The 17809-nt window shown below is 39.7% G+C and overlaps 1 protein-coding gene across 2 annotated transcripts in view; it reads left to right on the forward strand.

Annotated features, from left to right (window-relative positions):
• Window positions 1-17809, forward strand: part of Bbox1 (gamma-butyrobetaine hydroxylase 1) — a 59044-nt gene that overhangs the window by 36135 nt on the left and 5100 nt on the right. For both annotated transcript variants that reach the window (XM_048360140.1, XM_048360139.1), the window contains exon 5: window positions 12246-12351. In XM_048360140.1, the coding sequence (XP_048216097.1) occupies window positions 12246-12351 (106 nt within the window). The remainder of the gene's footprint in view (window positions 1-12245; window positions 12352-17809) is intronic.

The raw sequence follows: 17809 nt of genomic DNA on the forward strand, positions 1-17809 counted from the left end.
GGGCGCTGTGGCTAAGGTGGCAGAGTGAGCGGGAAGAGGCCAGGAATGGTGCTCAGGCCCTGAGTCCAAGGCCCAGGACTGGCCAAAAAAAAAATAATAATAATTTAAATTTAAATAGTAGTTTTGTCGCTAATTCATTGTACTGTCATCATTCTTGCTATTAAGAGGAGATAGGTTCCATAAACCTTTTCAAGTTTAGGCTTTTTAGTTTTCATCCTGGTGCTTCTCCTTCATTGTCATCTTTCTGCATCTTTCTGCTTTGTTTTCATTGATAGTGTTTATTCAATATAGAGTTTTCTTAGTCAAGAAGCAGCATTATCATGACAGGGAACTTTGTTTTACTTAGTTTCTAGAAATCATTAAGGGCAAGAATTCATGAGATCCAGAATATTCTTTTCAGGGAGGATATAGTTTTTCACTAAATACTATCAATATTACTAATGTGTGAGACTAGTCTTACAAGTCTTGATAAATATAGTTTTAATTAACATACAAAACAATCCCACACAATATTCTCAAAATTATTGCTTTGAAGTATACTAGATTTTAACAAAACTTTTGAATAAACAAATATAAGGGAATGTCCATGTCATGAATAGCTGAGTGAGGATACTTATATTTGTTTAAAAAGGTATCTTTGGTGAAAACAAAATATTTGTAATTACAATTACCTGCATTACTGCAAGTAAGTCTATACCATGTATTAATGACAGGTTGAGCATAGATGTTCAGTATTAGAAGCATTAGTACCATACTTCCACATCATCATGGTAGTTCTTGGCAATCTTCTTGGATTATTGCCTTGCTTAGGACATCAGAATCTATCTCTAATGAGAGGTACACATATATACACCTTCATTAAGACCTCAAAACAGTAATTTTAAAAATAATTTCTACATAAGCAAATGTACTATGCTTAAATTTATTTCTACCATGTTTCCATGGAGGATTGTATTTGGAGTGGACAAGCTAATAGAATCATAAAGAATCAAGAGCAGCCTTTTTAGCATAATTAATATTTACAAGGAAGGGTAAGGAGTTTTAGAAGTTTTTAAGGATTTTTCTAAACTGGTAATATAAACATAAGGTCAAGATTTCATGATTGGAGTTGCTGAGTTCCTTTCTTATGATGCATTATACTGTGTAATCATAGACATTTAGGTTATATGTCCTATACTATGCTGAAGACACAAGCTGTAGGAAAATAACATCTCCTGCCAGTTATTACTGATGATACCAAGCCACAAGCCTCATGTGTGTAAAAGCCATTCAATGTGAAAAAAAAAAAAGATTTGTTCTCTGACTAATGTGTGCAACTTGAATCTCAGTGAGCAAAACTTGAATGATTTACCCTGCATCATATGAAAAACCAAGGGGGTAGGTGAGGGGAATGTAGATAGACAAATGCAAAACCATCATTACCTTTTTAGTGTGTGTCAGTTGTGGAGCTTGAACTCATGGTCTAGGCACTGTCCTTGAGCTCTTTTGCTAAAGGCTAGCATTCTACCAGTTTGAGCTACAGCTCCACTACTGGTTTTTGAGTGGCTAATTGGAGATAAAAGTCTCCTGGGGACTTTTCTTTCTAGGCTGATTTTGAACCATGATCCTCAAATCGCAGCCTCCTGAGTAGTTAGGATTACAAGTGTGAGCCACTGGCACCCTGCTTACCATCATTATTTTTAAAGCGAACTCTAAAAGTCACTTCATACTGACAGTGTCTACAGTCTTGTCTTCTTGGCTGTAAAAATTATTATATGTGCTATATATTGGTAGAATTTCTTTCATGATTTCCTTAGATCTGTCCTTACATGCTGCTTACTCTTGAAATGCCAAAGTCAGCCAGAATCTGGATGTGTATTTTATACGGGCTGTGCAGCTACATAAACTTCAAAGAGAACATGAACTTCTTGGCCACATTCACTTCCATATAATTTGGGTATGAGCAGTCTCTCTCTGTCTCTGTCTCTGTCTCTGTCTCTCTCTTTCTCTCTCTCGGTCTCTTTATCTCAGTGTGCGTGTGTGTGTGTGTGTGTGTGTGTGTGTATTTCTCTTTCCTTTTCACTCAGTCTCTTTCCAGTTCATAGCCACATATGGGTGGCTATTTGACCTGTCATGAAATATACTCTTTTCATTCTAATTTTAAATGTGAAAAGCAGAACAAAATAGCTAGCTTTAGACCTAGTCTCAGATAACAGGCAAACCAAAACAAACAAACAAACAAAAAACCTACTTTTACTCATTAGGAAAAGAATTCCTAAATCTGGGGAGAGGCTTTAGGTTATACTCCTGGAAGAATGTGTTCACTTAAGTATTTCCTTCCTTCCCACCCTACTGGAGCCACCATGGTCCACTCTACCCGGTCCCCTATGAAGTCAGAAGCCCATAAAAGCCACCTTTCTTTGGCTTTTCATGAAATATTTACTTTTTTCTCAAAGAACCAGCTTTTAGTTTTATTTATTTGTTGAATGGTCTTTCTATTTTCAATCAGATTTATCTCTTCTTTAATCTTTGTGATCTCTCTATTCCTAGTCATTTTAGATTCAATTATTTCTTATTTCTCCAAATGTTTTAGTTTCATTGTGAGGTTATTCACCTGCTCTGATTCCATTCTTTTAATGTGAGTGCTGAGGGCAATGATCTTGCCCCTCAGCACTGCCTTGAGCTGTATCCCATATGTTTCTTTGTGATGTATTTTCATTGTTGTTGTGGCTTATGAATTTGTTAATTTCATCCTGAATTTGCTCTGTGACCCAAGTGTTAGATAACAGTGCGGGGTTTAGTCTCCAAATATTTATATAGCCTCTGTGATATCCTTTGTTATTGAGGGTTAGCTTGATTCCACTGTGATCAGATATAATACATGGGATGACATCAGTACTCTTGTATTTGCTGAGGTTCTTTGTGTGGACTATGACATGATCTATTTTGGAGTATGTTTCATGGGCTGCTGAGAAGAATGTGTATTGGGTCTCTGTAGGGTGAAAGACTTTGTACAGATCTGTCAGATCCATTTGGGATATGGTGTTACTTAGGTCTTCAGCTCCCTTGCTAATCCTCTGGGTGTTGGATCTTTCTCTTGGAAAGAGTGGAGTGTTAAAGTCTCCCACTGTGATTGTATTTGGGTCTATCTTGTTCTGTAGTTCTGTGAGAATTTGTTCGACATAGTTAGGGCCTCTTTCGTTCGGTGAGTATAAATTTATCACCGTGATGTCTTCATTCTGGATTTTTCCTTGTATTAAAATGTAGTGCTCTTCTTTATCTTTTTTAGCTGATTTTAATGAGACATCCAGCTTGTCTGAAATCAGGATGGCTACTCCTGCCACTTTGGTAGGTGCATTTGCTTAGAAGATCTTGCTCCATCCATTCATTCGGAGCCTGTTTTTGTCCCTTGCCGTAAGATGGGTCTCTTGAAAACAACAGATAGCAACTTTTTGTTTACGGATCCACTCTGTCAGTCTACTCCTCTTTATAAGGGAGTTTATACCATTTATATTCAAAGAGATCATGGATAAGTGTGTTTTTTTCCCTTCAATTTTCCTGTTAGGCTGTTTTACCTCTCCCTTCTTTCTTGTCTTTATTGAGCTGCTCTTCCTGTTGGGCTCTAGCTCTTGTAGTTTCTTTCTGTTTCTATCGGGGGGTCCTGTACGTTTTCTGTTGGGTGGGGTTCCCCTCTTAGAATTCACTGTAAGGTTGGTTTTATATTCACATACTCCTTTAGATCCTCTTTGCTATGGAAAGATCTGTTTTTTCCCTCGAAGGTGAATTCTAATTTTGCTGGGTATTTAATTCTGGGTTGGCATTTGTTGGCCTGGAGGACTTGGATTGTGTTCTTCCAGGCTCTTTGTGCATTGTAAGTTTGTGTGGAAAGGTCTGCCTTGATTCTGATCTTTTTTCCATTGTAATATAGCTCTTTCTTGATTTTGGCTGCATTCAAAATTTGTTCTTTATTCTTGAGATCTGAGCTCTTGATAATCATGTGCCTAGGCCAGGATTTTCTAGGGTCTGGTCTGCCAGGTGTCCTATAAGCTTCCATTACTTGGGTGAGGTTATCCCTTGTGAGATTGAGGAAGTTTTCTGCAATAACTCTATTAAATATGTGTTGTAAACCTCTGCTCTGGTACTTCTCTCCTTCATCTATCCCGATTATTCACAGGTTATATCTCTTCTCCCTGTCCACTATCTCCTGGATTATTCTGCCCTGGAGTTTGACAGTTTATTGGAGTGTGGTAATCTTCTGGTCCTTATCAGCTGCATCGTTGTCCAAAAGAGAGATTCAATATGATCAATTCTTTGTGATGTGGCTTCGAATGTAGTTTTCAATGAGGAGAGTGAGATGTATATGGTTGCCAGATCAGCTCTCATTGTGGTAATTTCTTCTTTTAATGAGTTGTGTTTTGAATCTACTTTTTCATGCATTTCATTTCTCAGGATGTTATGGTCTTCTTTAATGGAGGAATAGACTGTATTCATTTTTGCTTCCATCTCTTTCTTGACTTCCTGAAGATCCTTTGAGACTTCCATTCTAAACTCCTGGAACTGTTTTCTGAATTCAGTCCTGAGGCTTTCGATCATTTCTTCTATCCTAGTCTCAGTTGGTTTTTTACCCTCCATCTCCTCCTCAGTCGTACTACTTTTTGGAGCTGGCAAGTTGGCTTGACCTTTCATGAAATTGGTAATATTTCTTTGTGATTTACACATCTGGAGATCTGCACCTGTAGGTGGTGACCTTGGCTTGGTTTTGTGCTGCTTCCCTCTGGTCCATCAGTGGGGACTTGTTTGTGTCCTGGCTCTGGGTTTGAGTTTGGCTGTGGAACCTTACTGCCCTATAGGTGAGCGTGACCATCTCAGTTAGGGGTGGGTAGGTTCTGTGTCTTTCTCTGCAGGACTGTACTCTGCCGCTGTGTTGTGCTAACCCTTGTGGGCCCCTATTGGGGGTTTGTGGGTCGCTGATTCAGCGTGGCATGGAGACTTTTGTCTTCTTTGATTCTTTCCCCGCTAGTTGCTGTGGGTCAAGAGGCCTCAGCTCTCAGATTGAGAATTGCCGCTGCGGGGTGGCTCGCCCACCTGTGCGGAGTGTTGCAGTCAGAGCAGGTGTTGCTGTTGAGGGGTGGCCCACCCACCTGTGCAGAGTGCACCTGTCAGAGCAGGCGTTGCCTCTGGGGGGCTCTGCCCACCTGTGCGGAGTGCACCTATCAGAGCGGGCATTGCTGCTGAGGGCGCAGCTTGCCCACTTGTGGGCTCCCTTGGGGGGTTGGATGCGAGATCCTCCTGCTGGAGGGCTAGCACGCTGATCCATGCTGGCCCTTTGCGGGGCGTGTGTGTGTGTGTGCTCTTGTGCTTCTTTTGGGGGTGCGCTGCCCTGGATTGTTGGAGGGTGCTTGTGCCCTCTCACGAATCTACTGTGGGGGCAGTATGCGTGGTCCCCATCAGGTTCCAGTGTCTGGGCGTGGGTTGGTGCCCACAGGCTCTCTGCGCCTCCACTGTGAGAGGGGGTTGTGCTCGGGCCCAGGTGTCCCTGTTGGGCTGGTATTGCACACCAGCAAGCCTGTGACTATTGTTCAAAAAGTTACATGAAATATTTACTAGTTTAGCCTTGGCATTTGGATTGGATCATAGGAATAGAACAAAACTGTTCTGAATTGTAAGAGGTTTCAGTCCACAAGAGGAAGCAGGGTTATGTGTTTATATATGTAAATGAGATCAGTAGAAATTGAGCTCTTTAAAAATTGTATCTGTCCATTATATATTGCATATATGTCAACCTGACCTAGACAAGGGATAGAAAAACAGGTTGTAAGATATCATAAGAAATGTACACACTGCCCTACTATGTAACTGCACCCTCTTTGCACAACACCTTGTAAAAAAATTTATGTCCAATTAATAAAAAAATAAAAAAATAAATAAAAAAAAAGAAAATGGAGAAGTCCTGGTTCATGCAGCAACATGGATGGACAGCAGTGTCCTCCATGAAGAAGCTGGACCTGAAAGGCCATCTAAGGTGATTCTACTGCCAGTGGCTAGAGGAAAAGGAGAACGAGGACACTCTTGGAAAAGGCAAAACTGACCAATTTCCTAAACTCACTAACTACAGAAACTAAGACCATACTGACATCAAGACAGACATATAGAAGAGTGGAAGGGAAGCAGTGATTCCTGCTGGTTATAAGACTTTGGGGAGGTCATAAGAATGTTCTGGAATTACACTGTGTGTGGAGTGGCATAACTTTTTTTCTGGTCCTGGGGTTTGGACTCTGAATCTGGGCTCTGTCCCTGATCTTTTGTGCTGAAGGCTAATGTTCTACCACTTGAGCCATAGCTCCACTTCTTGCTGTTTCCTTCCTTCCTTCCTTCCTTCTTTCCTTCCTTCCTTTTTTTAAAAAAAAAAATTGTATCTGTCATCAAAAAGCACAATTTAAGTTCCAATGAATGAGACAAATGAAAATGTTCTTGGGAGTGTGACTAGAGGAATTAGATAGCAAGAATACTAAAAGAGAAAAGGTGAGCTGGGCATCGATGGCTCATGCCTGTAATTCTAGTTACTCGGGAGGCAGACATCTGAGGACTGCAGTTCAAATCTAGCCTGAGTAGGAAAGTCCATGAGACTCTAATCCCCAATTAGGCACCAAAACAGAAATGACACTGTGACCCAATGTAGTAAAGCACTAACCTTGAGGATAAAAGCTCAGGGACAGTGCCCTTGAGTTCAAGTGCCAGGACTGGTCCAAAAAAAGAAGGAAAGAAAGAAAGAAAGAAAGAAAGAAAGAAAGAAAGAAAGAAAGAAAGAAAGAAAGAAAGAAAGAAAGAAAGAAAGAAAGAGGGAGGGAGGGAGGGAGGGAAGGAGGGAGGAAAGAAGGAAGGAAGGAAGGAAGGAAGGAAGGAAGGAAGGAAGGAAGGAAGGAAGGGGCCCAAAGAACATTTTCTGTTTGTGAATATGAAACATAGACTTTGAATTTTTTGTTATAGTAACTCTAAATTATACCTTATTTTCCATTTTACAAGTACATAAGTTGAGACTCAAAAAGAATAAATCATCCATATTTATGTAGCTATCAGTCACATGTCCAGAATTGGAAGCCAGCCTAGCTTAAATCTAAAAACAGACTCTAGAGTCCAAATTGTACAAGAGTTGGAAGTCGAGCTGGGCTTAGACTAGTGGGTGTAGGCATCCTACATCCAACTTTTCAGAGAACCCTATGAGCTCTATCATTCACCATCAAAGCTGACTATTCTCTGAGATGGCTGTCAGTCCAGTCTTACTTACCCTCAGTGCTCTTTCTTCCCACTATTTCCCAGTACCTTCTACCCACTCTTCAGGAATGAAAGCAATTTCCTAAAGCTGTAACTGCAGCAGAGCGTCAGTTGTTCACACATGTCATCCTAGCTACTCAAGAGGTTGCAATCTCAAGATTGTGTTTCTTTTTTGTTTTGTTTTCTGCCAGTCCTGGGGCTTGGACTCAGGGCCTGAGCACTGTTCCTGGATTCTTTTTACTCAAGGCTAGCACTCCACCACTTGAGCCACAGCGCCACTTCTGGCTTTTTCTACACATGTGGTGCTGAGGAATCGAACCCAGGGCTTCATGTATACAAGAAGAACACTTTACCACTCTGCTGAGCCAGCTGGCAGTGAAGAGGAAATCCTGATTGAGGGGGTGAGGATTAAAGAAAAAGAAAAATGCAAGACAAGAGAAAAAGGACAAGAGGCAAAAGATGGGGTTCAGGAGGTCTGCATCTCCAGATTGTAACTCAAGACTGCAGCCATGTTTTATTCTTAACTTCCAGCTTATGTGCAGTTTGACAACCAGGAAATAGCATAGGATTAACTAAGTGTTAAGAAAACAGGAAGGCCCTGAAATTGGTAAATAACAACAGGCAGTAAAACAAGATACAGTTGAATGGTTTACATAAAACAGACTCTTGTGGACATAATAAAACATCTCGGGATTAGTACTGTCCTTCAAGTAAACCATGTCCTTGCATGTCCTTGAAATAACAACATAGCCAGAGGTTAGGATGAACTTCGTTCTTGGCTTCCTAAGCCATGACCTTGCACGCTCTTGAGAGTATAGCCAGAAGTCAGGGTGAATTTCACTGTTGGGTCTCTACATCTCCCCTGTCTTTGTTTAAAGAAGCGAACCCACCTGTCTTAGGTTGGGGAGGGGGGTCGCCCAGCATGCCTTACCCGTCATCGGGAAATTCTTCAGAGCAAGCTGAAGGCCCTACCCTCAAACCCGTCTCTGGCTGCAGTTCCTCTCGGGGGAAAATTCATTCACTTGGAGCTTGATCTTATGCAGCTGACTGGCTAAACTCATGAAAGAGTTTTGCAATATGCGTACAATGCAAGGAAGGCATAGGAAAACCATCAGCAAAAGTATCCCTGGGCCGAGCAATGTCATTAGCAGCCCCTTAACATTAGTCAAGGAAGGGATATACTGTTGAAGTTGTTCAAACAGTTCTTTTGCTGTTTTTGCCACTTCAGAGTCCAGAGGCGGAGCTTGTTCTAGTCCAGCTATTTGCTCATGGAGTTGGAAGAGATCTAAGGACAAATTATTATGGTGCCAAATACCATTAAGATGTGCTACAACTTGTTCCCATGGATAGCTCGACCCATTATATTTATGGAGGGTCACACAAAGTCAAACCCAGCATGAGAGCGCACCCGTTGCAAAGTTTGTAAAGCACGAATTTGTTCTCCCAGAGACAACACAGATTCATACAATGCTTCTAATTTTTGTTCTACCTTATCATCAATCCTGCCTTGAAAGTTCAGGGCTTGCATAATATTATAAGCAAGCTGATTAACATAGTGAGCTGTTTGTACACTTTGTGTCAAAGTCACAGTAGCTGCTGCAGCAGAAGCAGCTAAGGAAATAAAGGCAACAATGCCTGCTATCAATAGCCCTATAAATCGTCTAGGGCGCATGAGCTTTTTTAAATGTTTTAACACTTGAATACCTGTTTCTTCATACCAAGCTTCAGATATGTTCACAGGAAGCATGACAAAGGGAGGCTGCTTAATAACAATTACAGAATCAGTAAGACCACTATACAAACAATTTGTAAAAGAACATTTAGCACAAGTAACATTGAAATACATGGCTCCTATAGAAATATTAAAAAGTTCCATACATAATGGCATAGGAGGTGTTACACAACTCACAATATTTTTTAAAGAAGAAGAAGTGAGCCAGGAGATATTATTTAGGGTAGCCACTAACATCCAGACAATACGTTGAGGGTGTCCATTCATCCACCACAGACCTGGGTTATACTTGTTGGTGAGATTGGCTCCAGACCAGTCCATCAATTGAGAATTAGTTCCTGAAATATTGGTTGTAAAAGGATGATCATGTCTACATTTTATGGGGTGCAGTTCTCCCATGGATTCTACAATTTGAGAAGAGTTGATGCAGTGAGGTATCATGAAGGACGTTGTAGAATTACCATGTACAGGGAACCCTGTACATGGCAATGAAGTCATTCGTATATTATATACTTGACTGTTATCAGGAATCCAAATTCTGTGATTCATGGATTGCATTACAGTGCAGCCTGGAATATAACTGTTGGAGTCAGTTGTGAAACATAAAGGGGTTCCAATGCTAGAAGCTGCAAAGTCTCCCATTTTAATGCGTTGGACAAAAGGATCTGGAGCTGTACCATATGCTGATCAGTTGACATGGATGAACACCTCAGCTCCTTCCCAAGTCGCAGGGTGCACAATCGGTGGATCTGGCATGTAAGCCCAGTGGGTCAGCGCTTGTACCATTCTGATGAGTTTCCACAATCCGAACACAAAGCTCAGGTAGCCAGCGGGCATCATTTTCATGCTGTGAAAAAAACACAAACATGTCCTCGAACCCATGTCAATACTGAATCAGGCCCATGCCAAGCACCTGTTAAAGGATCTTTCCACTTGACTTGGGCAAAAGCTTTTTGCTCTCTCTTTTCCCAGAACTGCTGTGCTTCGGAAAGGCCATTACAGTCCAAATTTTAAAAATTTAGTACGAATAAAGCATGAGAAAGAATATTAACAGGAGAGAGGGGGTATAATTCCCCCCCCTTTTAATTTAGAAATTTGGTGTTTTAACAAACCGTTGGCCCGTTCAATTCCTTGACCTTGAGGATTATAGGGAATTCCTGTAGAGTGAACAATTTGGAAAGATTTGCAAAAAGTTTGAAAAGCTAATCTGATATATCCCGGACCATTATCAGTTTTAATATGTTTAGGAAATCCCATAGTGGCAAAGCAGGGTAGGGCATGGGAGATACAATGTTTGCTAGCTTCCCAGATAAGAGGAGTAGCCATAATAAAATTAGAGTAAGTGTCTATGGTAATATGGACAAAGTAGAGCTGTCCAAAAGAGGGAATGTGGGTAACATCCATTTGCCAAACATGGTTGGCCACTAAACCGCGAGGGTTAATGCCATTGGAGGGCACAGGTAGGAAGGTAGTACAGTTGGTACAAGTTTTTACAATTTGACCAGCTGCCTCACGTGTGATATGAAAATGCTGACATAAGGCATGACTGTTTTGATGGTGGGCAGCATGTGATTGCTTTGCTAAGTCAATTTGAGTGAGAAAAATTTGAGTAGCCTCATCTGTAATAGCATTGCCCTCACTTAATGGTCCAGAAAGCTTAGTATGGGCACGTATAAATCCAAAAAAGCACGGACAGCTGTGAGAGTGAAGAAGTTGTATCTGGCGAAAAAGAGTTTGGATAGTAGAATTAGCTGTTCCAAGAAAAGGGACAGTTTCAATGACCTGAAGGGCTCGAATAACATGACTATCTGAATATAAATTAAAAGCTTTAGTAGGTAAAAGCATAAGGGCCTGTAAAACTGCTTGAAGTTCAACTTCCTGGGCTGAAGAAAAACCAGTGTCCCAAGATTTAGTTTTACCATCAATAGTAAAAGTGGCTATTCCGTTAGAAGATCCATCTGTAAACACCGAGGCAGCCATAGAAAGAGGTGATAGAGATACAACTTGAGGAAATACCCTACAAGTACATAATTTACACAATTGTAATGCTCCAATGGATTATCACCACATTTAGAGTAAAATCTCAAGTCCTCACCCTAGTCAAAGCACTTTAAGATCTGGCTTCCATCTGGGAATTGCTGAATCTCACTCCTTTTTCTCCTCCTTTTCAAACATTTTAACACTGATTCTAATTAGCCTTTTGATTTTTCTTTCTTGCTCTAACTGAATCAAATCTTGGAATAGACTTAGTGTTAAGTGTATTTTTATTAAAAAATGATTGACAGCTTGGTTCATGCCTATTATTACAGCTTCTTGAGAGGTAGACATAGGTAGGCATAGAGGGATTACAATTTGAGGCCAAGGAAGAAAAACTATACGACAAGACCCTACTAGAGACTATAAGTAAATAAAAAAGGACTGGCTGTGTGGCTTAAGTGGTGAAGAACCCATCCTAGAAAGCATGAGGCTGTAAATTCAAGCAATAGAATCATTGAACATCTAGGTAAAGATCCACATAGCAACATAGCATGACCAACTGATGTTCAACAAAAACGCCACGACTGGGCTGGGGATATAGCCTAGTGGCAAGAGCGCTTGCCTCGTATACATGAAGCCCTGGGTTCGATTCCCCAGCACCACATATACAGAAAATGGCCAGAAGTGGCGCTGTGACTCAAGTGGCAGAGTGCTAGCCTTGAGCAAAAAAAAAGAAGCCAGGGACAGTGCTCAGGCCCTGAGTCCAAGGCCCAGGACTGGCAAAACAAAACAAAACAAAACAAAAAAACGCCACGACTATGCAATATAGAAAGAAGAGTTTTTCAACAAAGGAAGATGAGCTAATTGAGTATTATCAAAAGAATGGAACTAGAACCCCCTATCTTATAAGATATAAATTTAAATTAAAATAAAATAGTTCACTATATGGCATGTGAATTCTGCTTCAACAAATCATGTCAAGGCATTAAGATTTAATAAGAAAGATAATCTACTGTGCCACATATACTTCTTTAATAACTGTAGGATAGGGCAGTATGTGAATGCACTGTTTCATGTACCAAGAGGGGAAATAAAACGATGTTATTTCTGAAATAGTCACTTTAGATTTTTAAAAAAGTTGGATTCTTCCTGGCTTCTCATCATTATGTTAATTATTTCATAGAATTAAAAATTTCCATCTTCTGCCACATATGAAACTCCTTCTAGGTCATTGCCTCTGACTTCGTGACACCCTGTTTATACATGTGCTTCTTGTATTTTGCAGACACACTTGGCAAGTTCAAGACAAGATTGATGCAAACAATGTGGCTTACACAACTGGGAAGCTCAGCTTTCACACTGATTATCCAGCCCTCCATCATCCACCTGGGGTAAGGTGAGCTTCCGTGTACTTCCCACCAGGCAGGCAAAGCACCCATATCCTCCTTGTTGGGAACCTAGAAGATGAAATCTCTTGCTAATCGATTTGTTTTATGTAAAGCTTCTTTCTCCAAACACAATCACCCCCCCACCCCCCAAAAAATCCAATTCTTTAATTTTGTATATTTTTATACTTCTAATAAGAAATTTTCATACATCTTTTAAAAATTGTTCCTTTATGGGTGCTGGGGATATGGCCTAGTGGCAACAGTGCTTGCCTCTTATACATGAAGCTCTGGGTTCGATTCCCCAGCACCACATATACAGAAAACGGCCAGAAGTGGTGCTGTGGCTCAAGTGGCAGAGTGGTAGCCTTGAGCAAAGAGAAGCCAGGGACAGTGCTCAGGCCCTGAGTTCAAGGCCCAGGACTGGCAACAAAAAAAAAGTTTCTTTATGAAAATAAGTCTTGGAATCTTTTGCTGCATCATGACAGATTTTAAAACAGAATTGCAGCTTGAAGTCTTTCTGTTAAAAGTTTACTCCAAGAGGCTGGGAATATGGCTTAGCCTCGCCTTGCATGCATAAAGCCCGGGGTTCAATTCCTCAGCACCACATGTATAGAAAAAGCCGGAAGTGGTGCTGTGGCTCAAGTGGTAGAGTGCTAACCTTGAGCAAAAGGAAGCCAGGGACACTGCTCAGGCCCTGAGTCCAAGCCCCAGGACTTGCAAAAAAAAAAAAAATTACTCCAAGAAAGTTAAAAGAGAAAATGAAATCTGGAAACATAACATGAAGTTTCACAGCAAAGTCACATGGCCATCATTTGTGTTCATTTCTGCTGCGTTAAAAAAAAAATGCTGGGCTGGGGATATAGCCTAGTGGCAAGAGTGCCTGCCTCGGATACGCGAGGCCCTAGGTTCGATTCCCCAGCACCACATATACAGAAAACGGCCAGAAGCGGCGCTGTGGCTCAAGTGGCAGAGTGCTAGCCTTGAGCGGGAAGAAGCCAGGGACAGTGCTCAGGCCCTGAGTCCAAGGCCCAGGACTGGCAAAAAAAAAAAAAAAAAAAAAAAAAATGCTACATTCAATAACTGGGGAAGAGGACATCTCACAGGCAGATCTGCAAGAATGTATTACAAAGGCTACAAACATTGGGAAGAGAATGACCATACTATTTTTGGAAAACGTCTCATCCTAGGAAATGAGGCTCTATGTAAAGCAAAAAATTCCTTAGAGCCCAGCGCTTGTGGATCAAGCCTATAACCCTAGCTATTCAGGAGGCCAAGACGAGAGGATGGTGGTTCAAAGCCAGTCTGGATAAAAAGTACATGAGACTATTATCTTCAATAAACTTCTCAGAAAGTACTCAGTGAGACTGTGGCTCAAGTGGTGGAGTGCTAGCCTTGAGCATAAAGAGGCTCAGGGACAGTGACCAGGCCTTGAATTCAAGCCCCAGGAGCAGAAAAAAAAACAAAAACAAAAACTCAGTACAATTTCTGATGGGACATTCTCCATCTCTAAAAATTTCTTTTTAACTAAAGTAAACAACTACATATAAATTTGCATCTTCAAAATTAAACAAAAAATATAGGTAATTTTGTTTTAAAGAAGGAGAAAGGGGCCAAAATAAAAATGAAACTTTTTTTCATCATCTTGACTGAACATGTTTTCTCTGTGCTACGTGGTTAATTGTTCTTGCCAGTATTAGCTAAGTCTAATATTTGACTTCACATGTTTTAAATTATTTTGTTGATTGTAAAATGCCACATGATTTCTTTGAACTAATTGTTGACAGAAAAATGACCCCTATGGTCACCTTTTTGGATGGGAGTCAAGGGAGAATGCATATAATGTGATTCATTTTAAATGTGACTCAGTCTTTTCTAAAACTCTAATATTAAAAGCCAAACTGACCAATTCATTTCATCTGCCAAAAAAAAAATGCATGCAGAGTTTTGGTAGAATAAAACAAAGGAGGAGACCAGAAAACTAAATGTTCCTATTTGTATTTTTTAATTATCTTCTTTGTATGAGTTTACATTTGGTTATGAGGTTGAAATTGAAAGCTGAGATAAAGATGAAAAAAATGACTTCTTAAATATTCCTCACATCTAATATAATGGTTGAAATTTTCATAGTATTTCATGCCTTTTCAAAATATTTTTGCTTATATTACTTTACATGGTTTCCTTTAATATTTCTTAAAGGTAGATAGGGTTGATCATGTCTGTTATGAAAACTTTAATTGAAAATGTTTGCAGGATAAGACCTGATTGATGGAAAACTTACACTTCACCCTAAGCTTCCAACTAGTTTTTCCATATATCCTAATAGTACTGAATTGGGATTGCTGTTTTTCCATAGTTAACAAGATGTGATAGATTATTCATAAACATTGTCATACTTTATAAATGCTTCAAAGTCAGGAACAGAATCATATGTCTCGATATCTCAAAGCCTAATACAATACCTTGTACATTAAAGAGACATATCTTATGCTATAAAGAAGTAAAGAAGGGGCTGGGGATATAGCCTAGTGGCAAGAGTGCCTGCCTCGGATACACGAGGCCCTAGGTTCGATTCCCCAGCACCACATATACAGAAAACGGCCAGAAGCGGCGCTGTGGCTCAAGTGGCAGAGTGCTAGCCTTGAGCGGGAAGAAGCCAGGGACAGTGCTCAGGCCCTGAGTCCAAGGTCCAGGACTGGCCAAAAAAAAAAAAAAAGAAGTAAAGAAATACAATACAATTTTACCTGTCTCCATCAGCAAAGGAAATATCCAAAGCTAAATGCCTTGATAGAGTTTTTTAAATAACAGATTCCTAAAATGCTTCAATTCCATTAGAAGAATAAAATAAAGGCATGTTTGTAGTATTGTTCAAACTTTCATTTGAACTATTTTGAACTATTCAGATTATGTCAGGCTTTTGTGACAAAGAGAAGAGTCAATGTTATTTACAGTATAGATGAACTTATCTGGATAATGAGTTAACCTCTAATTTGATGAATTTGGATCCTGTAGGGCAGGGAAGGGAGAAGGATACACATGATTTACAGTACCCAGTTGCTTTGCTCCCCATCTTTTTCTAAGCCAAGTCATGTTTCCATAAGAAATACTTATTCATATGGTGCCACAAGAAATATATAGAAAGTGGGTGGGGGGAGCATTTTGTTCTGAGTGACTTACACGAAATACTATTCCTTTGCATACCCAACAAGCAAATATTTACCTTTTGATGGAGGAAGTGTCTTCAAACTCCACCTTGCCTTTGTTCTCATAAAATGTCCTTAAAGTACTACTACACAAAGGAAGATGCTACTTACCCCTGCCATACGTAAAGTGTATCAGCTGCCCTTTTTAAGCTAACAGTTAAAATATTTTGTGAGTTCTATGCAAAAGAATATAAAGCATTGTCCGGACAAAGTGATACAGTTGTTTTGCCTTTTGGACTTTAATGGGCTGGAGGTTGACTTTTCTGTTTTTATTTTACCTTGTTATATCCCCAATCACCTGGCGATATGGTTTTCTAAAATTACTTAGAAAATAGCATCAGATTAAGGATTGAACCATAATTGATTTAAACCAGCATATTTATACGCTACAAAACACTGAACTTTCTGAGTATTACACAGGGATTTCTCCCTAGGTCAGAAACAGACTTTATTGTGCAGGATCTTGGCCCCATTTTGAGTATCAGCTTCCCAGTATCATCTAAATTAACAAGCCAGTTTTAATGCTTCTGTATCTCAGTATCTCCATTAGCAAAGTGAAGATTAAAAAGTATCAAATTCTAGAAAGTGGAGCTGTGGCTAAAAGTGGTGGAGTACTAGCCTTAAGCAACAGAGCTCAGGGATAGAGAGTCCAAGCCCTGAGTTCAAGCCTCATGATCAACAATTAAAAAAAAAAGAGTATCGGATTCTAAGAACCACTATGAGGAGCAAGGCATATGACACAAATATAATTTGAAAATAAGATAGGCATAAAAATATGGAGTTGGGGGAACTTGTATGATTTTTTGGAGGAAGCAGAATTTATATGTATACTAGCAACATCCTATAGGATATCCACTTGCAGCAAAGACTTTACATTTTAGTTTAAGATTAAATTAAATTTAAAATCAAATTTCTCAGTCATACTAACTATATATCAAGTATATCAACTACATATTAAGTATACCATAGCCATGGGAAGCTAGTGATTACTGTATTAGTCATCACTACAGGAAATTCTGATGGCCAGCACTGTGGTAGCCACCTAGGGAGCAGACCACACAGAGTATTTGTTCCATGAATACTGAAATTGGGCACTAAAAGATATTTGCTGCTTATGTTCTATAAGCACTCAGTCAGACAATGGCTTTTAGCTTATGTCACTCCATAAAAATGAAGTTTGTACAACTGAATGGTATGAGTTTGCTTCTACAATGGGATATTCTTGTTTTATCCACACATGCTAATTTACCAAATCCCATTAAAAACTCCCACTCTAAGCAAGTTTTAATTGTACAATTGACTCACTGATGGTTTCCCATTTCCAGTATTTCTTTGGCTGATTCACCCCTCTAAGCCCCACCCTACCTCATTTCCTTCTTATCCTTACATCTGAACAACCACATTAAACTTCAAGTTTGGCCTGTTTCCCTTCAAATACAGTGAAGCCACTAAACTCAATACTAAACTAAATACTAAAATACAGTCCTGTGAGAGCACTGAAGTCTTCTTAAAATTTAATCTGTTCTTAATATTTTTAAAAAAGAAACTTCAAAAAAAAAAAAAAGAAACTTCAACTCGGCCTGACAAAGTTACTTTCTCTTTTGTTTGTTTTTTTTTAATTCAATTTTATTGTCAAGATGATGTGCAGAGGGGTTTCAGTTACATGTGTAAGGTAGAGAACAAAATGAACTCCAAGATATGGACATAAGTGTTTTTCATTGTTGTTGTTATTTTTAATGTACTATGTGAAATATTTTTTCTTGTGTTGTTCTTCCCTATGGTTTAGCCCCTGTTGTCACTATGTTTGATTTTGGTACCCTGGGTATTGTATATATGTTTATCTGAATTAGGGAAGGGAAGGGAACATCAAAATGGTGAGACAAAGGGTAAAAGGTGAACCAGTGCAACAGCAATACATACAAGGTTACTTTCATAGTGATTCTCCTCCATGTAGAATAGAAAGTTCAAGAATCCTTCATCTGATATTTAATTCTCTTCATGAAGAAGTCCCAATCACCCTTTCAAACTAATCTACTCCTATTTATGAATCACTGCTCCAGCCAAACTTATTGGTATTCTGTAAATTGGATCTGTTTTCAGCATTGTCACCTATTCACAACCTCAGTCTGTTCCATCTGTTCCAAATACCTTCCATCAACCTTTGTCTAGCTTAAACACCACCTCCCCTGGTACCTTCCCTGGTTACTTTCTCATTAAGCACTCATTCTTTGCACTCCTTCTGACCTGTGCCTTTTTGTTTA

The sequence above is a fragment of the Perognathus longimembris genome, chromosome 13, assembly GCF_023159225.1.
Source record: "Perognathus longimembris pacificus isolate PPM17 chromosome 13, ASM2315922v1, whole genome shotgun sequence".
Lineage (NCBI taxonomy): Eukaryota > Metazoa > Chordata > Mammalia > Rodentia > Heteromyidae > Perognathus > Perognathus longimembris.